Source organism: Triturus cristatus, chromosome 7 (genome assembly GCF_964204655.1).
Source record: "Triturus cristatus chromosome 7, aTriCri1.1, whole genome shotgun sequence".
Classification (NCBI taxonomy): Eukaryota; Metazoa; Chordata; class Amphibia; order Caudata; family Salamandridae; genus Triturus; species Triturus cristatus.
In genome coordinates, this window is record NC_140590.1 from 1525823114 (window position 1) to 1525850011 (window position 26898).

Below are 26898 nucleotides of genomic sequence, written 5' to 3' on the forward strand. Positions count from 1 at the left end.
TGTTCCACGTTCCACAAAGGGGTAGCAAGGGTTAGCCTATCTTTCCAGCCTAAACTTTTCTGGACGTCGTGCCAAATCCTCACCGCATGGTTGGTTGGGCCAGTGAGGGATAATTTGGTCTTGGGGGAGAACAGGGCCACGTTAAAGTTTCCACCTGGAAGGAGCTATCTATTTATGGCATAGCCCGGATCTTGTAGGTCGCTTGATTTATGGCTGCAAGGTGGGCAGCCCAATAATATTTCCTGATATCCGGAAGGCTTATGCCACCATCGTACCAGTTGAGGACTAGTTTTTTGTGCGCTATACGAGGTCTCCCACTCCAGATCAGCTCACGCTATAAGCTCTCTATTTCCTTAAAATAGCGTACAGAAAACGGGGTCAAGACATCATTTTAGATAAAGCTGCCCGTCCAAGGAGAGAGAGGGGCAGTGCACCCCAGGTGGCAACGTCTCGCCGCAGTCTTTGTAAAGGTGGGCGCAGGTTTCTAGCATAGTGCAGTTTAGGGTCGGGGGTAACAAAGATACCCAGATAGCTAAATCCACCTTCTGTGGTCTGTATGGGGCAATCATCAAATAATCGGGGGGGTCCCTGAAGCACATACATTATTGATTTATCCCAATTAATCGAGAAACCAGAGTGTCGCCCAAATACCGCAAAAATGTCTAGGACACTCCTGAGTGACCTACGGGGGGAGGCTAAAAAGAGTAGTATATCGTCCGCGTATAGCGAGATGCGATCCTCCCATTCCGCGGTCCATTTCAGCCCACGGATAACAGGGTCCTGTCGGATCCAGGCTGCCAGAGGCTCGAGGGACAGAGCAAATAACAATGATGACAGCGGACACCCTTGACGGGTCAACTCGAAGGCCCCAGATCGTTTGTTGTTCACTATTACCTGTGCCTGTGGTGTTGCATATAGTAACCTGACCCAGGACATAAATGTAGGCCCGAAGCCCAGTTTCTCAAGCACCGCAAGGAGATAGGGCCATTCTATGGTATCAAAGACCATCGATGCATCTAGAGACAGTATAATGGCATCTTCCTGGATCGTGGTAGCCCTGCCCAGAACACTATGCATGCGCTGCAGATTAAGGGCCGTACTTCGCTGAGGCATGAAACCCGATTGATCGGCATGTATCAAGCTATTTATGACCTTGACTAGTCTGGTTGCCAATAACTTAGCGAGTGTTTTGGGTTCCGCGTTGAGAAGGGAGAGGGTCTGTACGCGGAGCACAGGTTCCTCGGTTTGCCCTCTTTATGAATAAGTACCAGAGAGGCCAGACGCTGGTCCGGCGGGAGTGCGCCCCCCTCTCTACATTCTTCATACATGGCCTTCAGGTGTGGGGAGAGCAGGTCTGGACAGAGCTTATATAATTCGATGGGGAGTCCATTGGGACCCATGGCCTTCCCTGATTTAAGATTCCTAATGGCCTGCGCTATCTCTTCAGTCGTTGGGGAACTATCTAGATACGACTTGTCATCCGGGGAAAGCGTAGGCAGCCTGATATCTCGCAGAAGGGCTCCAGCGTCCTTCTCCCCAAGGGGCGATGTGGACTTGTATATTGTAGGGCGATGTGGACTTGTATATTGTACTGTAGTGTTCTGCGAACGATTCCGTTATGGCCACGGGGTCACTGATTGTGGTACCGTCCTCAATGTTAATTCTGGAACCAGTCTAGAGGCTCTCTCTTTCTTGTCAAGCCAGGCGATCAATTTGCCAGCCCCATCCCCCCATTCGTAGATTCTACCATCTTTTTCCGCGCCCCATTCCCTGGCTTTATCAGTTGCAATGTGTTTGTATTCTTCCCTCTTGAGGTGTAGGAGGTGCAGAGTGTCAGGTGACGGATCCTCCGCTGAGAGCCTCTCAAGACCTAGGATGTCAGATTCAATTTTTTCCAACTCTTTGTGTTTCTCTTTCTTGGTTCCGGCTATGAGAGATATGGCACTACCCCGAACAACCGTTTTAAAAGCCTCCCAAAGGGTCTGCGGAGAATCGACAAGCCCTGGTTCTCCTGGAAATATAACCGGATAGATTTTAGGAGTGCTTTTTTAACCTGCGGATTACGCAGATACCACGGGTTAATGGGCGCGATTCTATCCGTCTGTGTCTCCCCCATCCCCATCTGCACCCACAGGGGGAATGATCTGAGATGCCCCTCGCTAGATGTTTGGCCTCCACGTGTCAGTAAGCCCCAAGGAGTCAAGAAAATTGAGTAACCAACGGTTCAACATAGTCAGGTCTCTTGGAGGGTATCGATCCATGGATACCGAAACTACTGCATTGAAGTCTCCGCCCACCAGAAGGAGACCCTCAGGGAGCCCCAAGAAAAGTGTGCCTAGGTCAGTAAATGTCGAGTGCTGGCGACTGGGGGGAACATATGTTGAGATTAGATTAAGGGTGCGTCCCTCCCATCTCCCCGAGACTGCCACATATCTACCCCCGTCATCGGTATGTGTATGTTGCGGAACAAAGGGCCACAAGTTTTTCAGGAGGATACCCACCCCTCGCGAGCTAGTGGTAAAGGCAGCATGAGCTATCATCTTATAGCCCCATCGGTTGAGGGCCCTACAGGTGATACCCTTTAAGTGAGTCTCTTGGAGAAGCACTACGTTAGGGGAGTGACGCCTAAGATATTGGAGGACCAATGTTTGCTTTAGCCTATCTCCCAGTCCATTGACGTTCCAGCTAAGGAGCTTTAACTGCGCGGACATATGTGGTATTACCATTTGTGTGTATCATGTGCAAAATATCCAGCCGTCTCGTCTCAAAATTCAACCACTTGAACTGCTTGAATATCAACCAATTAAACTGCACACAAAAATTACAGCGAACGTTTCCCACCCTCCCAACCCCAAAACCCCCCTCCTTGCTACCCTGTGGTCTGAGCTTGGAACTGCCCGGACATTAGAACTGTGCAGAGTGCCTGTCACCCAACCTGCTAACCATAAAAGAAGGTAACAATGGGGAGTAACCGCCCCCACAGCCGGCCCAAACCCCAAGTAGTCTAAATGATGTCCCCAGCTAAGCCACCCCAGAGTCTCGTTGGCCTTCAGTGTGAGCATTCTCCGACCAGGATACGCGAGGGGGGAGCACCAGTCCTCAGTGCCCCATCAGTGGCTCCCTTTTCTGATCAGTGCAATGGTAGAAAAGTGTCTTACCAGGTCAACGATTACAGTCCCTCCCCGATCTACCAGCTATGATAAATCAATGGGCATTATGGCCTCTCGCATCCCGCCAGCCCTCCAGCCAGTCCATCACGTCCTCAGGGCGTTCGAAGAACCATGCCTTCCCATCGGATTCAACCCGCAGACGAGCCGGGAAGAGCATCGAGTACTTTAGTCCCTTGTCCCGGAGCTGTTTCTTGACTGCCAGGAAGGAACGTCGGAGTTTCTGCACATTCTGGGTGAAATCAGGAAAAAAGGAGATTGTGGCATTATCGTATTTAAGCGGCGGGATACTCTAGCTCTCTGCAAGATTACATCACGGTCCCTGAAATTCAGCAGGCAAGCCAGGATGGGACGTGGAGGCGCCCCCGGTTTAGGCCGACCACCCGGAACTCTGTGGGCCCTCTCGACTACAAATAGACGCAACAGGCCTTTGGGGCAGAGGTGCTTAGTGATGAGGTCCTCGACGAACAGGTCCACTGCTTGCCCTTCCGCTTTTTCAGGTACCACAACTATGCGCACGTTGTTTCTTCTGGCGCACCCTTCATAATCATCCAGCTTATCCTCTGCTTGCTTCTTGAAGGCTCGGAGATCACGGAGTTCGGTTTGTAACTGTGACACGTCGTCGACTAGACTGGATGAAGTGACCTCGAGCTCCTTTACCTTATCGCTCATCTTGGATAAGTCCGCCCTGATAAGAGTAATCTCCACCGTAATGGCGTCGGTGCGTTGTTCCATAGAGGTGCGCACTCCCGCGATGGCGTCCATGACGTCTTTCAGGGTGTGCTCAGGCGGTGGACCCCCTGCCTCAGTGCTCGATTTATCTTTGGTCGCTGCGTCAGGGGAGCTCGCTTTCTGATATGTGAAACGGTCTAGTTTGTTCTGTGACGATACCTTGGAGCTTTTGAGATTAAACATTGCGCCAACCACCGACTGCGCCCAGTGCGCAGCGCACTCCTTGCTGACAATATCATAGTTGCCCAAGTCACTAAAGGCGGTCAGCGTAGATCACTTCTGGGAGGCGCATCCGGAGCAATAGAGGCCATTCAATGTTGTGGAAGTGTGTCATATATGCCAGAGATATTCCCTCCTTCAATGGTGGTCTAAGTGGCCGGTGCCTCCTGAGCCCGCTAAACGCAGATGTCACCAGGGCTCCAAATCTTGTGTGCTGCTCTTTGGCGGTCAGCGCCACGCGCGGGTATAGCCACTGTTCCAGCGCCACTCAACGCGCACCCCAACAACAGCGGGCAAGGAAGCAATGGCGGCCGCGCCCGGCACAGCCAGGGAGCCGGCCGACTCAAGTTTACAGCAGATGCGGGCAAAAAGGATGGCAGGAGACGGAGTGAGCCCCAGAGCTTGTGGGCTGCTTTACGGTGGGTAGCACCGCCTGCGGGCACAGTCACGGTTTCAGCGCCACTCAGTGCGAGTCCCAGCACTGGCGGGCCCGGAAGCTATGGCGGATGTGCTCGGCACAATCAGGGAGCCGGCCTGCGTGAGTCTGATTCAGGTGCGGGCGAAAGAGGAGGGCAGGAGTCGGAGGAAGTGCTCCCGCAGCACCTAGCGCCCACCGGTGGTCAGAGGAGATCTTCCGGCGGCTAAGCACACAGCCGCGCGCATGCTCCGATGGTCCTCATCAGCACGGCCGCCACCACAGTCCCGTGCCCACGAGCAGTGCTCAGGCCTCTCCAGTGACGGGCCGCGTTGGGACCGCAAGCAACACTTCAGGCGAGGTGTCAAAGGGGGCGGGCCACTGAATGAAACTTTTACACTTAAGTAAGACCTGACTGACCAGAATAGTATGTTGGCAATCATGTATTTTTTTTTTTTTTTTTTTTTTTTTTTGAAACCGTTTATTGCAATCTCAAATATATACAAGTATGGGCCTACAACCTTCCGGCCGGCCGTTAAAGTGACAAAAGCACATGACATACATACGATAAGGCACTTGGCTTTGCATAGACGATAAAGGAGGAGGTATCAACAACGTGGGCCACATAACTCTGAACCCACAATACGGTTTCGTTTTCTACAACACAACAACATAAAACCACACCCGCAAGGCAACCCACGATCAAAAATTACGACATGTGCCCCTCAAGTGGGGAACCCCAACCATCTAAAGAAATCCAGAGGGGGGGAGGGAAACTGATCCAGGACTGGGAGAACAATGTGCCCAGGGCTGAGGGAGGGGGTCAACTATGGGGATGGAGCTGGTGAAGCGGGAGGCAACAACGGCGGCTCGCAAATACCCCCGCGGTAAGCGTTCCAGGGGCCCCATATCTTCACCCATGCCCCAGGCTTACCCCGCGCCACGTATACCACCTTTTCTCGGAACATGCACCAATCCATATGTTCTTTCCAAGCCGACACCGCCGGGGGTCTCTGAGATCCCCACAGCTGAGCAATGTCACGTTTAGCTATCATATATCCCAGAGTCACCCATCGCGTCTGCGGAACCGAGTAATCAGTCGGTTCCCACACATTCAGCAGGCATCTCCTCGCTTCAGGCAACAGCGCGACCTGTGTAACCGCTCGCAGGACCTCATGCACACCACGCCAGAATCGCTCCACCCTCGGACATTCCCACAGAATGTGTAAAAAAGTCGCCAAAGCACCACACCCACGCTTACACAATCCATCCTCAGAATAGCCCATACGTTGAAGCCTTGGCCCCGTCATATACACCCGGTGGAGTATCTTAAGCTGGACGAAGCGAAGGCGAGCCGGGATGGCCACCTCCTTCGGAGAGGCCACCGCGGAAATCCAGTCCTCGTCGTCCAACTCCAGCCCATCGGCAACCCAAGCCTCGCGGAGGCCAGTCAGTAAGCCCGAGCGGTCATTAATCAATTTCTTATAAATGAGGGAGATCGTGCTGTCCGGAACGTGACCATCTAGCACTCTATCCTCCAGGGGGGAGGACTCCGGGATGGAGGCCACCTCTGGGAAGACGGAACCCAGTGCGTGACGGACCTGCAGGTAGCGAAAGTATTCACTGCCCTGCAGCTGAAACTCCGCCTGCAGCGTCTCGAATGTCTTGAATCCTCCCCTCGTCCAGAGATCTCCCACTGTACTGATGCCTATCATGTCCCACCTCTCGAAGCCCTTCGAGGTCCACAAAGAGCCAAGCCTCTCCGACGCATACAACGGTGACGCCCGGGTCAAACGGTCCTTCCATCCCATAGCTACATTAGCCGCGTGCCATACTCGCACCATGACACGCGTGGGTCCCGTCAAGCGGGAATCGGGCACGCTAGTGTAGAGCGCTCGATTGTAGTCGCCACCGGGCAGGAGCATTTTGTCCATTTCAAATGCCGGGTTTAGGGCGGGCCCATAGAGGCCGTGATTAATTGCAGCTAACTGGGAGGCCCAGTAATACCGCTTAATATCCGGGAGGGCAATCCCTCCGTCATACCACGGAAGCGTCAATTTTGCCAGGGCTATACGCGGCCTCCCGTCCCAAAACAGACGGCGCTGTAAGCTTTCCACCTCACGGAAGTAGCGCGCCGGGACCAAGTCCATAGTGTTCTGGAGAGCGTACAAAAAGCGCGACAATGACATCATCTTGAACAATGCCGCCCGGCCGAGCGGCGAAAGCGGCAAGCGCCGCCAGCGCGCGACGTCCTCCTTCAAGCGCTGGAGGGGGGGAAGCAAGTTTCGCTCGTAGCGGGCCACCGGGTCCAGCGTGATATAGACCCCCAGGTATCGAAATCCCTGCGAGGCAATCTGGATCGGACAGCCCCGAGGGAGGACAGGAGCCTCCCCGGAAAGCACATAGACACAGGATTTAGCCCAGTTGATGACAAGGCCAGAATTACGGCCAAAGGAGCGCAGAACATCGACCAGGACAATCAGTGATTTGCGCGGGGAGGCTAGGTACAAAAGGATATCGTCAGCGTAGAGGGACACGCGGTCCTCATACTCGGGGGTCCAACGGAGACCTCGGATAGAAGGGTGCCACCGCAGCCACTCCGCCAGGGGTTCCAGGGCCAATGCAAAAAGGAGCGGCGACAGGGGACAACCCTGTCGCGTGCCCCGTCCCAGCACGAATGGGGCCGAGACTCGACCATTCACCACCACCTGTGCCAATGGGTCCGAGTACAACAATTTGACCCAACTGATGAATCCCGGGCCAAATCCGAATTTCGCCAACATCGCCCAGATGTAGGGCCACTCGAGCGTGTCGAACGCCATGGTGGCGTCCAGGGACGCCAAGATGGCCGGCTCCCGCACGAACGGAACACGCGCGAGCACCCCGTGCAAGCGCCGCAGATTAAGGGCCGTATTGCGATGGGGAATGAAGCCGGACTGGTCTTGGTGGACCAAGTCGCCCACCACGCCGACCAGCCGGTTAGCGAGCACCTTGGCGAGGATTTTAGGCTCCGCGTTTAAGAGCGAGATAGGCCGGTAGGATGTAACCCGGTCCCGCGGTCTGCCCTCCTTGTGGATAACCACGATGGTAGCCAGACGCTGGTCCGGCGGGAGGGAGCCCCGCGAGTGAGCCGCAAGGAACATAGCGCGGAGGTGGGGTGCCAGTACATCCGGTCGCAATTTATACAGCTCGATAGGAATGCCGTTCGGGCCCATGGCCTTGCCAGAAGCGACCGAGCGGATGGCAAGGGCAATTTCGTCCGAGGTGGGGGCGGCATCCATCAATTCCCTGTCCTCCATTGAGAGGGAGGGCAGCGCGATGTCACGCAGCAGGGCATGGGAGTCCTCCTCCGGGCAGGGAGAAACCGGGGAATATACCTCGCGGAAATAATCCGCGAAGCAGGAGACAATGCCTTCCGGCTCAGTGACACGTACACCATCCATTCTTTCAATCAGCGGGACCACACGACTAGCTCTCTCCTTCTTATCCAACCACGCAATCAACTTACCAGCCTTATCACCCACATCATACAATCGCCCCTGTTGCTCTCTGCTGAGGCCCCTGGCCGCCTCTGTGACGAGGGACCTATAGGCCGCCTGCTTAAGGTGTAGAACGTGCAGCGCAGCGTCAGTCACCCCACTCCCCAGACCACCCTCCAGTTCAGTGATTTCGGCCTCCACTCGGGTCACCTCCTCCTGTGCGCGCCTCCGGGCATGGGAAATAAGGGAGAGGGCCTCCCCTCTAAGCACAGTCTTGAAAGCCTCCCACAGGGACAGACCCCACATTCTCCTCAAAGTACCGTTGCAAGGATTTAATCAAGTCAGCACGAATAGTGGGGTCGCGCAGATACCAGGCATTGATTGGAGCTACCCTGCCCTCCCCCCTCGGGAAGACATCAAAGTGCAACAGGAGTGGGGAATGATCTGAAATACCCCGCGCCAGGTGGCGCACCTCCCCCACTCTCCCGGCATAGGCCGCTGGGACAAGGACATAATCAAGCCGCGAAAGGCTACCATGGACCCCCGAATGGAAGGTGTACTGCAGCTGAGTGGGATGCTTTAGACGCCAGCAGTCCACCAATCCCAGCGTGTCCAAAAGGCCCGACAGCCACGCTTGTGCCCGGGGGAGGTCCCTAGGGGGATAGCGATCCAGAGTCCCTAAAGCCACCGCGTTGAAGTCCCCCCCAACCACCAGAAGCCCCCCCGGAAGGTCAAGCAGGAGGCGTCCCAGGTCCGCAAAGGTGGTGGACTGTAACCCCGGTGGGACGTACACTGAGACAAAGACGACTACCTTGCCCTCCATTCTCCCCACCAAGACAGTGTAGCGTCCCCTCTCATCATGGCGCACCTCGTCTATTTCTAGCGGGAGCGAGGTCTTGACCATAATGCCCACCCCTCGCGAGCCCGAAGTGAAGCCCGAGTGGGCCACCAAACGATAACCACGTCTATTCATGGCACAATAGGAGTTACCAATGAGGTGTGTCTCCTGCAAAAAGACCACATCAGGCGAAATCCGTTTCAGATATTGCAGGACCACACCCCGCTTAATCCTATCACCCAGTCCGTTAACATTCCAGGACAACAAAGTCAGGTCCCTACCCCCCATCACATACAGAAGCCATCATTTGTCCCCCCGAGAGCATCTCAAAAAATCCAATACAATAAAGGGTTTGCCTTGCGGTAGAAACGAACCACACCCCACCCCAACCCACCCATCCCAACAGAACTCCCCCCACCCTGCACCCCTGCATGAGCCCAAATAGCCCCCCCAAAGTGCAGTGTGCCTGTCGCCCCATGGAAAGAAAACTAACTAGTCCCCCAGAGGAGGAGGGAGATCCCCCAAGAGACCCCCCACGACCTCCGCAGGAGGGGAACTTACCCTAACAGTCAATGGTGACAATAACACAGTCCAGAGCAAGGCCTACCATTAGTCCCTCAGTCCTGATCCGGCGGGCCCTCCCCACCAACCGCTCCCCCCCCACCTCCCCGGCCCCGATCTCCGGGCAGAGTGTCCAGCCAGTCCCCGGCCGCCTCGGGACGATCAAAAAAGTGCGTGCGGCCATCCACCTCCACCCTCAGCTTAGCCGGAAAAAGCATCGCATATTTGATATTCAGGTCCCGTAGGCGACGTTTGACACCGAGAAAACTCAGGCGCTGCTTTTGGACCGCCGGAGTAAAGTCAGGATAGAAATTGATATCCATATTGTCAAGTCTGACCGGCCCTTGTAGCCTGGAGGTCTGCAGGATAGCGTCCCTGTCCCGAAAATTGAAAATCCGGGCGATGAGAGGCCTCGGAGGGGCTCCGACCTTAGGCCTACCCCCGGGGACCCTGTGGGCACGTTCCACTGCAAAAAATTTACTCAGCCCCCGAGGCTGGAGATGGGTGAGGACCAATTCCTCCACGAACAGATCCGCTGCCTCTGCCTCGCGTCCCTCCGGCACCCCGATAATGCGGACATTATTCCTCCGGGCCCGACCCTCGGAATCCTCCAGTCGACGATGCATCAGGGCGCTCGCCTGGCCAAGCCTGCGCACCTCCTGTTGGAGGCCCGAAGTAGAGTGGGCCAAAGAATCGACCCGGTCATTTGTTTTTGAAAGATCGGCTCTCACGAGGCCCACGTCCACGAGGACCGAGTCGATCTTCTGCGCCAGAGTGTCAAAGCGCTGGTCCACCGAGGCCTTCATCTCGGCGATGGCGCCCATGACATCCCGGAGGGTCAGGTCCGTGGGCAGAGCAGGAGCGTCATTCGGGCCCGTAGGGGATCTACGCAGCACCTCTGGAGATCCCTTCTGGAGGGTGTAGCGGTCCATATTGTTGGATTGATGGGCCGCGCCACGACGGGTCGACTTCACCTTAGCCCGGTCGCCATCTTGTTTTGTGGCCATGGTCGCGGTCCCAAATCGAGCCAATCTCCTCAAAAAGGGGGTAGACAATCCCGTTCAAGGGCTCCGGGGGGGGGGGGCGACAACCGCTCCGCAGGACGGACCGCAGCCGGCGGGCCGGCAGGGCACCCCAACGAGGCCACACCACCGCACACCGCTTCGCAACCCAACCTCGCCTGGCAGCAAGGAGGGCGCAAAAGCGAAAGTGAAAGTGCGGGGTGCGCGAGCCGCCCAGCCTTGCCCGCCGCTGTTATTCACTTTGTCGCCGGATCGCCCCACAACTCCAGTACGGGGAGCCGGCGTGGAGAAGGCCGCAAACCTTAATCGGTGCTCCCGCCGGTGTCCGAGGTCCGAATTAAAAACGGAAAACGGGCGTCACCTCAGCTCGGGTTCAGAAACACAGTCCCCTCACCTAGGACAGGATTCGGTCAGGATTTATGCAGGAGGTCGCGGAGGTCCTCGGGAGCCTCGCACCTACGCGGCCATCTTGGGTGCGCGCTAGGCTCCTCCTAATGGCAATCATGTATTTGATTGCATTTTTTAAACAGATAACTGCAATGTTTAAACATGTTTATACATATGTAAAGATTGACAATTGTATAGAATAATTTGCAAAAATCTAATTTCATTTGGGAAGGGGCGGCAATGATTTATTTTTTACACCACAAGGGGTGCAGCAGTAAAAGGTTTGAAGACCTCAGCCCTACAGAGATGCTGTCCGTTTGCCTCTCGTCTCCTTAACTAACTCGCAAATGTCCCCTTGACATCAGGGTTCCTTCTTGACTTCCTCACTCTAGCTTGAGATGGATATCTGCTTGGAGACCCCAGCGACTAAGGCCTCATCTAGACACCTTTCCTTATAGGCCGCATCAGGTATCGACTCTGTTATATATTTTATTTATAGGAGCTAAGCCTATTCAATATACCCAAGCATTGAGTTATCTGTGTATTGTCAAAAAAGTGACTGAGAAACAGGCAATTATTACATTGGTGAGATGACGTGCCATCGAAAGTGTGACCGGTTAAAGTCTCAATGAGATGGCTTGAGTGGTTGAGTACCTTCTGCAAAGATCTCTGTGTAACCTGCTGAATGTAGGTTTCAACAATATTGTGTGCATCGTTTCTGGCTGCAACCAGATAAAAGAAACCAAAATGTGAGGAGGAGATAAAGGTAGCAATCCGTTATCACTCTCACCGCCGCACCCAGGGGAGTCTTGTTGCGGGTGTCTCAGCACGGAGGAGCGGATTATGTATGCAGGATAGGCGAAAGTTTGGGTGAAGCTGTGGGAGCCAAGCAACTACGCAGCCATCGCCGTCTAGCACGTAGCCACACCCCTAATCCTTCATATACTTGTTTCAAAAGGAATCTCAAAAGTCTACTGCTGAACAAATACTGCAAGTCGCCCCCCTGAGCTTGTTACACCAACAGGATCACTCGATACGGTAGCCTAACCCAATTCTGCATTTAATCTATCACTAATGACTCAGATGGACAATGTTGGATTATTTGTTACTCTTTGTGATACATTTGTTATGTTACACTGTTTTTGCTACTACTGATTATAATGGGTCAACCTTCAATCCTTCTCTATACTCTGTCTTTTAAAACACTCTGATACCCCTGGTCTAGCTAGTGCTGTATAAAACTTTCAAATAAATCGGAGGCTATAGGAAAATAATCCCAAATCATCTTCTCACTTCTCATCATATGAAGGGATTTAGCATGCTGCATCACAAACGACTTTTATCTTATCCACAGCACCTGCGTGATCACTGGAGGTATCAAAATACAGCCATCTCCACTCAGCCCCTCCCAATATCCTGTGTCCAGCTAGAGGAGTGGGCGTAGGTGTTGGCTTACGGAAAAGTGTTGCCGCTTTCACTGATGAATGCTTGTTGAGGGTATTGTTTCATGTAGAACTTCCATAGGCCAGTTCCACTTCATCCACCCAATGAAGTGATTGTGTGCGGGGTCTCCAAGCAGATATCCATCTCAAGCTAGAGTGAGGAAGCCAAGAAGGAACCCTGATGTCAAGGGGACATTTGCGAGTTAGTTAAGGAGACGAGAGGCAAACGGACAGCATCTCTGTAGGGCTGAGGTCTTCAAACCTTTTACTGCTGCACCCCTTGTGGTGTAAAAAAGAAATCATTGCCGCCCCTTCCCAAATGAAATTTGATTTTTTCTAATTATTCTATACAATTGGCAATCTTTACATATGTATAAACATATTTAAACATTGCAGTTATCTGTTTAAAAAATGCAATCAAATACATGATTGCCAACATACTATTCTGGTCAGTCAGGTCTTACTTAAGTGTAAAAGTTTCATTCAGTAGCCCGCCCCCTTTGACACCATATTCCCAGCCTGCATATAAATGACAAAGTTAGTAATGTGGCCCTCTGTTTTCTTTCTATAACAACAAATCACAGATATCAGCATGATGATGGTCTTGGACAGTGCCTGGTCCCCACCCTGGGATCAATTAGGGCCACTAGCTCCCCAGTTTGAAGACCTCTGCATGTTGAGGGCCCGCTTATAGATGCTTTCCACAAACATTAGAGCTATTGGAGAGCATTCTGTGATTGCCCAAGCGACTAAGGCCTCATCTAGACACCTTTCCTTATAGGCAGCATCAGCTATCGACTCTTATATATTTTATTTATAGGAGATAAGCCTATTCAATATACCCAAGCATTGAGTTATCTGTGTATTGTCAAAAAAGTGACTGAGAAACAGGCAATTATTACAATGGTGAGATGACGTGCCATCGAAAGTGCGACCGGTTAAAGTCTCAATGAGATCGCTTGAGTGGTTGAGTACCTTCTGCAAAGTTCTCTGCGTAACCTGCTGAATGTAGGTTTCAACAATATTGTGTGCATCGTTTCTGGCTGCAACCAGATAAAAGAAACGAAAATGTGATGAGGAGGTAAGGGTAGCAATCCGTTATCACTCTCTGCTCAGCTGGCAACCCATTAGATATTTTTGAAACAGCCAAAGGCTACAGTAATCATGTTCCTAAAGTGAGATTTAATCAAATGCACAACCAACTATCCACTAAAACGAGAGCAAGCAAAGTTGAATGTAAACCTATTGAAAAACAAGCCTTGGCAAAGCCAAGGCGTCTGGCATTGGCATGTAGGTGCAATGGTAAAATATTTAAAAATGATTTCCAGGATGTGCCCAAAAAATGTTTAAAAAAAATAACACATGCTGCCATATAAATGTGTTACAACAAACAAATGATGGACGGAATGCTGACAATGCAGACATTCTCCCCCAGTCAAGAGATCTGGGTTAAATCCATCGTTCTTTTGCCCACTACGCCACCCCAGTTTAGACATGGCCATATGCAAATCAGACTTGACCCTGTGCCTCATGGGAACAGTCCAGCCCGAACTGCCAAGCCATGTCTTCCCTGGACCGGAATCAAGCATCCTAGGACCGGTTTCTGGCTATCAGCCGTCATCAGCCAGGATAGCTTGACTCCAGTGGCGTAGTGAGCACGGGTCCCACGTCTGGGAATACCCATCCCACTTAGGGCGAAAAGCGTTACAACAAACAAATGATGGACGGAATGCTGACAATGCAGACATTCTCCCCCAGTCAAGAGATCTGGGTTAAATCCATCATTCTTTTGCCCACTACGCCACCCCAGTTTAGACATGGCCATATGCAAATCAGACTTGACCCTGTGCCTCATGGGAACAGTCCAGCCCGAACTGCCAAGCCATGTCTTCCCTGGACCGGAATCAAGCATCCTAGGACCGGTTTCTGGCTATCAGCCGTCATCAGCCAGGATAGCTTGACTCCAGTGGCGTAGTGAGCACGGGTCCCACGTCTGGGAATACCCATCCCACTTAGGGCGAAAAGCGTTACAACAAACAAATGATGGACGGAATGCTGACAATGCAGACATTCTCCCCCAGTCAAGAGATCTGGGTTAAATCCATCGTTCTTTTGCCCACTACGCCACCCCAGTTTAGACATGGCCATATGCAAATCAGACTTGACCCTGTGCCTCATGGGAACAGTCCAGCCCGAACTGCCAAGCCATGTCTTCCCTGGACCGGAATCAAGCATCCTAGGACCGGTTTCTGGCTATCAGCCGTCATCAGCCAGGATAGCTTGACTCCAGTGGCGTAGTGAGCACGGGTCCCACGTCTGGGAATACCCATCCCACTTAGGGCGAAAAGCGTTACAACAAACAAATGATGGACGGAATGCTGACAATGCAGACATTCTCCCCCAGTCAAGAGATCTGGGTTAAATCCATCGTTCTTTTGCCCACTACGCCACCCCAGTTTAGACATGGCCATATGCAAATCAGACTTGACCCTGTGCCTCATGGGAACAGTCCAGCCCGAACTGCCAAGCCATGTCTTCCCTGGACTGGAATCAAGCATCCTAGGACCGGTTTCTGGCTATCAGCCGTCATCAGCCAGGATAGCTTGACTCCAGTGGCGTAGTGAGCACGGGTCCCACGTCTGGGAATACCCATCCCACTTAGGGCGAAAAGCGTTACAACAAACAAATGATGGACGGAATGCTGACAATGCAGACATTCTCCCCCAGTCAAGAGATCTGGGTTAAATCCATCGTTCTTTTGCCCACTACGCCACCCCAGTTTAGACATGGCCATATGCAAATCAAACTTGACCCTGTGCCTCATGGGAACAGTCCAGCCCGAACTGCCAAGCCATGTCTTCCCTGGACCGGAATCAAGCATCCTAGGACCGGTTTCTGGCTATCAGCCGTCATCAGCCAGGATAGCTTGACTCCAGTGGCGTAGTGAGCACGGGTCCCACGTCTGGGAATACCCATCCCACTTAGAGCGAAAAGCGTTACAACAAACAAATGATGGACGGAATGCTGACAATGCAGACATTCTCCCCCAGTCAAGAGATCTGGGTTAAATCCATCGTTCTTTTGCCCACTACGCCACCCCAGTTTAGACATGGCCATATGCAAATCAGACTTGAACCTGTGCCTCATGGGAACAGTCCAGCCCGAACTGCCAAGCCATGTCTTCCCTGGACCGGAATCAAGCATCCTAGGACCGGTTTCTGGCTATCAGCCGTCATCAGCCAGGATAGCTTGACTCCAGTGGCGTAGTGAGCACGGGTCCCACGTCTGGGAATACCCATCCCACTTAGGGCGAAAAGCGTTACAACAAACAAATGATGGACGGAATGCTGACAATGCAGACATTCTCCCCCAGTCAAGAGATCTGGGTTAAATCCATCGTTCTTTTGCCCACTACGCCACCCCAGTTTAGACATGGCCATATGCAAATCAGACTTGACCCTGTGCCTCATGGGAACAGTCCAGCCCGAACAGCCAAGCCATGTCTTCTCTGTACTGGGGTGAATGTATGACATTGTTCTGCATTCTGTCCATCAATTGTTGTTTTTGCATTTGTCACCCTGAGTGGGAAGGGTATGGCCAGACGTGAGTCCCTTGCTCTCCATGCCACTGGAATCAAGCTATCCTGGCTGACGAGGGCTGAAAGCCCGAAACCGGTCCTAGGATGCTTGTTTCCAGTCCAGGGAGGACCTGGCTTGGCAGTTCGGGCTGGACTGTTCCCATGAGGCACAGGGTCAAGACTGATTTGCATATGGCTGGGTTCAAACTGGAATGGCATGGTGAGCAAAAAAACGATGGATTTAGGCCCAGATCTCTGTACTGGGGTGAATGTATGACATTGTTCTGCATTCTGTCCATCAATTGTTGTTTTTGCATTTGTCACCCTGAGTGGGAAGGGTATGCTCAGACGTGAGTCCCTTGCTCTCCATGCCACTGGAATCAAGCTATCCTGGCTGACGAGGGCTGAAAGCCCGAAACCGGTCCTAGGATGCTTGTTTCCAGTCCAGGGAGGACCTGGCTTGGCAGTTCGGGCTGGACTGTTCCCATGAGGCACAGGGTCAAGACTGATTTGCATATGGCTGGGTTCAAACTGGAATGGCATGGTGAGCAAAAAAACGATGGAATTAGGCCCAGATCTCTGTACTGGGGTGAATGTATGACATTGTTCTGCATTCTGTCCATCAATTGTTGTTTTTGCATTTGTCGCCATATAAATGTGGCCACCACATACTTGGGCTGAAAAAATTACGTTTACAAAAACATTAATTGAATCGGATGAATTACTAGTATAAAAAAACACACACAAAAAAAAACACTTTCAATTGTGCCATGCAGTTTACAATTATTTTTGGTGAAGACTACAAGTAGAAATCATCATTCAACCATGCACTCAAACTGCAGGCAGCTATAGTTACTTAAACATTTTTTTACAGCAACTTTAAAAACGGGCCAGGAAGTAAATCACCACATAATTTGGCACCCGAAATGCAGGCAAAGTGAATACAGTTTCTTAATGATAATACGCAAAAATAAAAGTAAATAAAACACTTTGAAAAGATATTGTCACAGAATTGAAAAAAACTATATTTAAGTGGATATGAACAAAGTGCACCAGCATTGCGCAATCACTCAAAGCGATGCGAGCCAATGGATAAAGTGGGCTGACCCGGTGCCCTATGCTTTATGCTGTGGTGGGCGGAAGCAAAGTGTGAATGACATTTCAACAAACCAATGATGAAACCTGTTCACCAAATGCCCCTCCATGTATGTATATCATGTTTGATATTTTGTAAAACATTGGTCTGGCTAGAAAGCTAAAGCAGCCTCAAAACAGCCAGACCTAAAACAAAACAAAAAATGGTCAGGTTGATTGAAACAAGGGACTGCAATCGCTCTATTCGGGTCCGTCTTAAGTCACCTCAAAACTTCCTAAAGCCAAGTAAGGGGGTCTGATTTAAGCAGGCTTTTTGCCTTGGCTCGAGACGGTCTTCCGATTGTCTTTCCTGACTTAAGACAGACTTAACAAGATTTCTAATGAAGGACTTAAGACAGCCTAGAGTCTAGAAAACTCATTGTTTCATTAGGACCTGGATTAGCAGTTCTACCCTAGCTATCTCTAAATAAATATCCATGAAAGGGATGCCCAGAGTGAAAAAAGACCATTGGTGCAAAGGCGCCTAGAGGGATATTGAACTAGAGACGCTTATGAATGCACACTCACTCAAGTTCGAGCCATGTTCCAGCTCCCCATTGAAACACATCAGGCAGAAAATATTTTTTTCATGGAAACAAAAAATGTGACGCCTTAAATTGATAATTTGTACCTGCCTGGGTTCGTGGGGAATGGCGAGCCCCCTTCGTGCCAGGCGATCATGAAGCACATTCTAGGAAATGCTAATGTTACCTGTGTCGGCGGCGGCTGCCATGTTACTCCAGCGCCCTGCGGCTCTCTGTGCCAGAGCCCGTCTCCTCCAGTGACGCTGCGCGCGAGAACATGCAGGGCAGGCAGTCGTCATTCGGAGTAATAGAAACTGAAACTCTAAAATTGTTTTCAACTAATGGAGACTCCCAGTATCAGAGATCCTGAAACATGATACGGTCCAGAGCCGCACACAATACGTCAGAAAAGGTGTGAGCAAATTAGTATCTAGTGTGGGAAGAGGTTTCACCCTTTTATTTACAGTTACTCGTTATGTAAATATATGAGTAAAGAATGTATGCGGAGTCCCTTTAACCCGTGAGTACCAGCTTCTTACCAACTTCTTATCACACTGAACCTTTACTTCCGAAATCTCGTTAATTATTTTTTTAATAAATGATATTATGTTTTAATATTTATATTTTAAAAACTTGTGCTTTCAGACAAAACTAACAAAAGGCTTCATTCATGAGCGGATGTACAAATTAGGAGACATATAGATACTAACCTGAACTTATAAAATGCCAGCGCGACAGTCATTAATTAGACCCTTTTGCTGAGCTGAAGGACTGCCCTATTGATCAAGTGACCAATGGGGAGTCCGTCTTCCCAGGTGCCCCCCAGGGATTGCCGGATGCAAGTGTGCCCGACAGAATGGTATATACCAAGGTTTAATCGCCTCTAATGCAAGCAAGGGAAGTGGACCGGCTACATCTTTATTGGTTAGAAAAAGTCAGCCATAACTGAGTACAGTGGTCCACTCACGAGCCTGGGACCATGGCCACGGCATCCGCAGGACCATTAACAGCTCGGTCCAGACCCGACACAAACAGAAAGGAAGAAGTACGGCTCATCTGACCTCAGCGACTGGTACCAGAGTGGATCAGCATGGCAAAAGGAGTTTATGAGTACAGCGTGACAGGCATCTCGCCTAAAGCAAACGGGACAACTGTTGAAGCATCAATCGCGCAAGGGCAAAGCAGGCATATACCCGCTATAAAACAGTGGATCATAATGACAAAGGACAAGACAAATTAATATGCACGGCAAAGAAAACCAGGCTATTTGCAATCAGCCCAACTAATACACAGCTGTGGTCTGGAGTAGAGAAATGAATTGACGGAGCCATGAAGCCCATGGGCAGTCCCTCAACTGTGAAGATCACAGATGTTTTAGCAGGAAATAACAAAGGAAGAATCTTATTTGAGACCAAAATTAGTACGGTCAATGGTCACTTAATTCTAGTAGGAACTGCCCTTGTGGAGGTTAACAGATCCCGTCCCTGAGACAGAAAATTAATTGTCAACATAATGGATCAAATAGCTGCGTTCATCCTGACCATGGGAGTCTTAAAAGGAAGAGCAAAGGTTGCGGGACACTTGTGAAGGATCAATATGAGAATATCATGTGGGTTTTTTAGAAAGTCTAATATATTAATGAATTAAGCTAGGATGCCTGTTGAAATTTCTCAAGTTGGAACATGCAAACAGACTCTGTGAGGATTAGCCCCCAGGTGTACCACCCGGAATTACAAAGACTCAGATTCAATACTGCAAGCAGAAAAGAGAAAAAAAATACTACTAGAATCATTAATTCTACATTTCTTCCCGAGCTGCACACAATGAGTGTAGAATATGAGGTAATCTTTGGATGAGATCCAATAGAAGCAATGTAAGTTAAATATGCACTTATGTTTTCATTACCAAAGAGAACATTTTGTTAATTAATAATCATGATCAAGTCTGGGAGTGGACTTACCGACATAGCAGTGGTGGAGTCTAGAGAAATACACTCCAACTGACAGCATTGTCCTTCAAAAGGAATGGGCTCTCGTGAGGTGACGAGTGTCCCTGAAGGCCGGCTAGCAGCCACAGAAACCAACGTGATGGTACAACTCTTCAGATCAGCGCTAATATGTTAGGGAAAGAATTAAATTCAAGGCCATGTGCATTATCCACCAAGCCTTCTGGAAATCCGGCCCTGTAATTAACCATTCCCTGGTCACTCCCTACCATCCCAAGAAAGAGCTTCGCTCCTCTCAAGTCTTTCTGGCCGCGGTCCCGCAGATAAGAAGATCCAGAGCAGGAGGTCGATCTTTCTCCTATAATGCATCCAAACTGTGGAACTCTCTTCCCTTACACCTAAGGTCCAATTCCAATCTACTAACCTTTCGTAAACAATTAAAAACTTTTCTTTTTAATTAAAAACAAACTTATTCCCTGTGATCAACTTCAGTAGAAGGTTCTTTCTATTCCCTAGCGCCTGGACGCCTCAGGGCAGCTGTTCGCGCTTAACAAAAATTCTTTTCATTTCATTCATTTCATTTCATTTCATAGTGAACTCAGAAGAGGAGGATGTGGTTTCACAGCACTCCATAGGTGTGGTGGGGCCCTTGTGCAAAGACAAGGGTGCTCGAAGGCTTGAGAGCAACCCCAAGCACCTGTATGATGGAGACAGATGGTGGAACTCTTTGAGTCGGAACTAAGAAGTAGGTGGTGAATTCAGAGAAGCTGCTTTTATGGCACTCCACAGATAAGTGTGGGCTCGTGAAGGGAGGTGAAGGTGCCTGGGGCCTCAGGAAAAGCCACAGAAATCACCGTGATTATAGCAGACGATGTAACTCTTTGAATCAGCGCTATGACGTTGGTGGTGAATTTAGAAGAAAATGTGTCTTCATGGTACTCCACATATGAAAGATTAGCTCTTGTGACGAGACAATAGTGCTTGGAGGCTCAAGAGCAAGCACAGGAGCCAGTTTGATGGTAACTCATTGGATCAGCACTGAGAAGTTGTGCATCAAAGGCTGGTCAGTCTATCACAGAAAGGAAGCAGATGAAACTTTCCATAAACATGAGACTTCTTTTAATATCTTTTTATTACAAGTGTATACTAAGAGTATACACAGTATTACAGTGCATATAAACATGCGCACAATACTCAATCACAAGCCAAAATAACACATTGGCAAGGCATGTAAATGAGGTGCTTCGTACCCCTCTCAGATCCAAATCACTTGTAAAAGCCCGACAGAAATGTACTATGCATGTAATGTCGCACATCACACCCGCATTTTTACTACAGTATTGTGTAAATCTAAGGGGTAACAACAAACCTAATTTGGTTGTACTAGTATACTCAGAAGTTCTTGTTATTCATGTTTAGATCTGTTGCACAATTGTCTAATGGGTGGTCTCAGCAAAGGTAAAGGCAGATGGAATCCGGATAGAGCCTCCGATAACCTTGCTGTTGTAATGCACTGCATGACCAATTGGGAAAAGGGGACAGCATGGCTGTTCTAACTAGTTGTAATAAATCAAGACTGTTAAGCTCCTGTAAAATTGTGCAAATTATATATATGTAACACGTATGCAGGTACAATTTAACAAAAAACTCAATGAACAGATGTTATTTAAAAAAAAAAATACACAGCATCACAGTTACAGCCTGAATAGAAATTATCCAGTCCTATGGCGTGCCCAATATGTGGTATACAGTCAACAGATTTATTCCATATATAGAGATCAGGGTTTCTGGTTTGAGGTAGTGCAATATCTGACTGAATTTGTGGGCTGGTCGAAGGAGGTATCGCCTCACATTGGCCCACCCAGGCATCACCCGGTAAAAACAAGTGTGGGACACAATTGAAGTTTGTAATGATAATCAGCCTGATCAGGTATAGACTAGCTTTGAACTGGAAAAAACAAGGCCTCCCACTGAAGCTGTGTCGCTAAGCGACCATCAGAACTGGACCACACAGAAAGAAATGCCAGGAACTGAGTCCAGATAGCTTCAAATTAGGTGGTCAGGTGTTCAAGGCTGGCAGGAATTTTAAGACACTGCCTCAGACCTCATGCCTTCAGGACTGTGTGTTGAAGACAGACAAGAAGACAAGTGGGGTTGCTTTGCCTTGTCAGTAAACGAACTGTAGGAAGTGGAATGGATATCCATTTGAACACAGTTGTGTGTTGTGGCTTACCATCATTTGCCGCAAGGTCAAATGGGCGCAATTCTGTTTTGCAGTGAATATGATGTGACCTGAAATTGCTCAAGAATCTTCAGGTCGGAATCTGTTTATTCAGTAATTTACCAAAGGTCTGCCCGCTTCATTATAAGAAAGAGCAACTGCAGAGGTATTGTGTGGAGCAGAAGACGTTTAGTCATAATTGTGGTATTTAAAAAAAAGAATAAAAAAATAAATAAGAAACAAAGAACTTGAAGTGATGATGACAATGGGGCCGAGGGGAACATCATGGATTTTTTTTAACTGAAGGCATAGAGAGTAATGGCCTATTTCATAAAAGATAAAAGATGGTCCAAGTTGCAGTAGGGTCTTCAATGACCCAATAGGAAAATCTATCAACTGGAACAGGTGGAAAAGAGGATCATCAATATATACAGTCACCGTAACCTATTGTAAGTAACCTCAGAGACGAGTGTAGTGTTGCACCAGATATTACACCGGATCAAGCAGAGATAACTATTTGATCCATCCCTAATTGGGACATTTCTAGCCAGTAAGTGGCAAAACCTTAGTTTGTAAAGCTAAATAGAACTAGTAGAATTTATAATGAGAATAATGTGGCTCTAAGTTAAATTTCTCAGCTCTAATATAGTCACATCCACCACAAAGAATGCAATAGGTTCCCTATTCCTCAACATTTCGAAACATGGCTTCCGTAAGAACAATGGAACGGACACGACTCTGCTAGTTGCTACGGACAGCATCGGGCATCTTGTCGATATAGGGGAGACAGCAGCACTGATCTTGCTGAATCGTTCCGTTGCCTTTGATACAATCTCCCCCACCCTGCTGAAAGGGCGCTTGCATGAATTAGGCATTAGAAAAACTGCTCTGAATTTGCTGTCCTACTTTCTCTCTGTTAGCTCCCAAAAGGTATCTATGAACCAGTTCCATTCTGAGCCTTTCGTGTTGCCATGCAGAGTTCCTCGGGGCTCGTTCATGAGCTCCATCTTAATTAATCTCTACCCATCCCCATTGGCTAAACTTGCCTTCTCCTTTGGTTTCAAGACAGTATATATATGCTGATGACACTCAGATTATTGTGTCAATCTCCAAAGACTCTCAGGGTATTGCACACAGCTTCAATCTCTTTTTGAGTCCTGGTGCACTTTGGATGATCAAAAAATACCTCAAGCTGATTGGAGAAAATACAGAGGTGCTATCTTTTGGCGGCCCTACCTCGATCTGGAATGATAACTGGTGGTCGCCCCCCCCCCTTCCACCAATTCCAGTGAACAATGCAAAAGATCTTAGTGTCTTCCTAGACAGTGAGCTCTCACTGGATCGCCAGGTCAACCACACAGTCTCCAGATGTTGCTGGACCATTAACATGCTCAGGAAGATATTACAATTTTTAGCCCTTTTATCTCGTAAGCACGTTGCTCTAGCTTTGGTGTCTTCAAGGATGGATTACTGCAATGAGATCTACCTTGAGACTAACAAGTAGAGGTGGGGTGGTGATCTCCGCTCCGAAGGAGAGCGGAGTTCTGCAAAAAAACTCTGTCAACCGCCAGCGGAGCTGAGCTTATTTCATTACTGGCTCCCACCCCTAATTGTAGGTACGAAGATTGCCTACACCTCATTTCATGGACCACAGCCTCTCTTCTTTGAAGCCTCATTCCTGTCTCCAAAGGATAACTCATCTCCTTTGGTCCATCTGTTCTTCCACTAGTTACAAGAACTGTGCATTATGTGAATCCCCACAGGACCAGATTAATGAGATGGGGAAACATGAGTCTGAGGTGCCAGTGTGTGTGGGGTGCTTGTGGGGGCGGGGCACCACCTGTTATGTACTGCATACTGGGTTCAGAAGCGGCTTATGCTGCGCAAGTAAAGCGGATCCGACACAAGGATGGCGTCTGTAAGAGACACAAGGGTTTGGAGGTGGGGATGGGACATACTCCTACTGCACGTAGATGGAGGAGATGAGAGAAGGTTTGGGGGCATAGAGTGATCAGATGCCGGGATGGACTGACTGGTTGTGTACCAACAAAACCAAGCACTTCCAGACCCTGAGAGAGTGAGGTGTCCATTAATAAGCAGTCCATGTAAAGTGTCAGTGATTTAAAGCAGTCTAAGGACAACATAAGCACTATACCATTATGCCAGCAGTGAACATAATGTGCACACCTCTTTCTTGAGTGAACCCAGGCAGTATACAATCTCTTACCAGATGGGTGAAAGGTCCTTCTTGTTTATTGTTCATATAAAACGCTTGTGCTGGACCTTACAAGCAGCAGTGTAGACGGCCAGTGCCTTCTAGCCTCCGCTAGAGACCTGACAATAATCATAGGAAGTCTCTGTGAATGAACCGCTAAATCAACCAGGGATATGCATTCAGGGGCCGACAGTGCATGGGTGTCGAGGAGAGCAGCATTAAATCCTTTCTCCTCACAGGATTTATTACACACTCCTGTCTACCTGCAGGAGTGCTGCTGCTGTCGCTTTAAACGGCTCCAGGAGCCACTGCTCCACCTTGTTACATCATGACAGTGACGTAACTGGCCCCTGGAAATTTGGACTATGGACCATGGTGAAGGGGGGGATTTAAAATGTTACGAGCAGTGTGGGTCTTGGTGGAGTGGTCCCGTGATCACGTGGGAGTGTAAATATATGTTGGGACGGGCAGGCAGGGTCAGGTAGACCGCCTGCCCCAGTACCCATGCAATTGAATGAACGCATTGCAGCAGAGTGAGCGTCCGTTATTGCAGGCCCATTGGGTTTGTTTGCACACATCACTACGGCGACCCCCCCCAAGAGTTGTTGTTGGGAGTAGCATCCCTCCTCTTTCGAATTAGCCCGCTTAACACCGCCTCCTACATCGTACCCAACAGAGAGATGCGTGCTGCTACCTAGAGCGCCCCTGCTTTGTGCGCCCATATTGTTTACGACCATCACACCACAGGACACCGGGTGCCACTGCAGCTTTTTCCAGCAATGCTGCGATCAGGGGGAGGTTCTCTGCCAGGAGGCCCCGGACAAAAGATCTGTGTGGCGGCAGCCAGGGCTCAAACTGTACCAGGAAGCAGCAGCATGATTGGTGAGTGCCCTCAAGTCTGCCCTACTGTCCTATTGTCAGGTTGTTGATGGGGAGGGATTGGGGCAGCATAGCAGTGCCAGATGAGTGAGGAGTGACCAGGTGAAGGCTTCTGCAGCCCGCCAGAGTGATTCCTCAGCATCGTAGCCACCACACGGCCTTTCACACGCCAATGCTTCTCAGGGCCCTGGCAGGTGCCAGTTATTAGTCTGCCCGTGGAACAACACGGGATTCGATGGAGTTCTTCGGTATCTCCATGGAATTCCAAGGAGTGCAACTCCGCCAGCTCCGCCCAGCACCACTAACCTCTAGTTATCCTCAGCAAAGCAATCTGTTTCAAAAGGAGTCCGGGAACTACACTGGAAACCGGTTGAGAAACACATATGCTTTAAGGCTTTATGTACAGTACACAATGCTCTGTACACGGTAAGTCTATTCTATATTGAAGCCATGTTTAAATGGTGTGTGCCCCCTAGAACTCTCCGATTAGCACGTCAAAATCAAGTGACTGCCCAGAACTCGGAAGAAGAAATGGGGAAGCAAAGCCTTCTCAGTTGCAGCAACAAGGCTCTGGAATACTCTCCCCCTCGATCTCACATCCTTAAAAATGCCCTTCCCTTTCTGGAAAGTACTAAAAACCTGGTTGTTTACCTTATAATAGGCACTATATCCTCTAGGTCCTTCTGCATTTTGGGCTACACTACAGTGCCTTGACGCCCATGGGCCTTTGTGCGCTTTACAAATCCTTATTAAATTCCATCATGGATCCGTTGGAGTACTTATCCCACAGGCTCATAATCTTGTTAAATAATGATGTAAACATTTGATAGAAAGGGGTTACCACTCCAAATAGAGTATATTGTTCATATATAATGAGCATTGAGCTGATAAGGTTCAAGAGGCATTGAAAAACCTTTGGAAATATTTATTTATTTATGTGTGATTTTGTAGAGTGCAGACTGAATGCAAATGGTGAGGCAGTGCTTTGCATACATTTAACATGAACAATACAGCGAAAAAAGATGACTTGCTGCCCTACAATATAAATGTGGTACAACTAAGGGGCATATTTACAAGCCCCTAACGCCACCAGAGCATCACTTTTTCTGACGCTCCGGTGGCATTGCTCTCAACCTAATATTTACAAGTTGGCGTTAAACCACTTAACATGGCTTAACGACATCTTGCAAATATGCTCCTTACCGCAACAGTCTGCTGCAGCAAAGGGACGAGCAAAGGGTGTTGCTGTAGGCGTTCCACCACAACATGCTGTAGGCGTTCCACCACAACTACCATTGCTTTTTGACGCAGCCCCATATTTACAAGGTATGGCGCAGCCACGAAAATAAGACCAGGAAATACCTGGTCTCAAACAGGCGATACAAGGAGAAATGTTTTATTTATCCTCGTATTTTGCTCTTTCCATGTGTGCTGCATTCTGCAGTACACATGGAAACAGCAAATCGCCTGTAAAGATTATTTATGTACAGGAAGGTGTCCCTTCCTGCACATAAACAATCACCCCTGCAGCGCAGGCACCCTTGCAACATGGCTCAAGGCTGCCTGCGCTGGCGCTAGGCAGCTTCTTTAGCGCCAGCGCTAGGGGAAATGCAGGGGTGTGCCATATTTGTGTTATTAGGGCGCATTCCTGCATTTAAAAAATGACGCAGTGCGGTGTTAGGAATTTTGAAGTAACATTGCGCTCAGACATTTGTTTTGTAAATATCCCACTAAACTTCCAAGGATATGACATTCAGATACTGCTGTGTCGGAAAAATATAAAGCATTTATGGACGAGAAAAGTGAGGGTACAGAGAGTATATATTGGTGACATATCTAATATACGCACATTCCAATACAATCTTAGCTCTATACGAACTGTACTGGAAACGCGAGTGCTTCCAAATTAAAGGGAGAGAAATGAACCATCTAAAGGAGCTGCCATCATTGTGCATGGGAACTCTTCTAGGGGAGTTCAGCCATAGAACTAGACTGTCAAACCAGGCTGCAAGTGTCATGAGAAAGTAGCTTTTCATTTTGCTCTTGAATCTTTCATTGGAGGGGAATCTTTCTGATAGCAGGAAGGAGTTTCACAGCTTAGCAAAATTTACTGAGATGGATTCTTCGAGGATTCTTTTCTT

The 26898-nt window shown here is 49.3% G+C and overlaps 1 protein-coding gene across 2 annotated transcripts in view; it reads right to left on the reverse strand.

The window, feature by feature from the left end:
* The window catches only part of ZBP1 (Z-DNA binding protein 1), a 208640-nt gene extending 190843 nt beyond the window's left edge, over window positions 1–17797 (reverse strand). The window contains exon 1 of one of the 2 annotated variants that reach the window (XM_085619293.1): window positions 17685–17797. In XM_085619293.1, coding sequence (XP_085475419.1) covers window positions 17685–17796 — 112 coding nt within the window. In that variant the 5' untranslated portion in view covers window position 17797. The remainder of the gene's footprint in view (window positions 1–17684) is intronic. The other variant, XM_085619294.1, reaches the window with a different exon arrangement.
* Between the last annotated feature and the right edge of the window lie 9101 nt (window positions 17798–26898).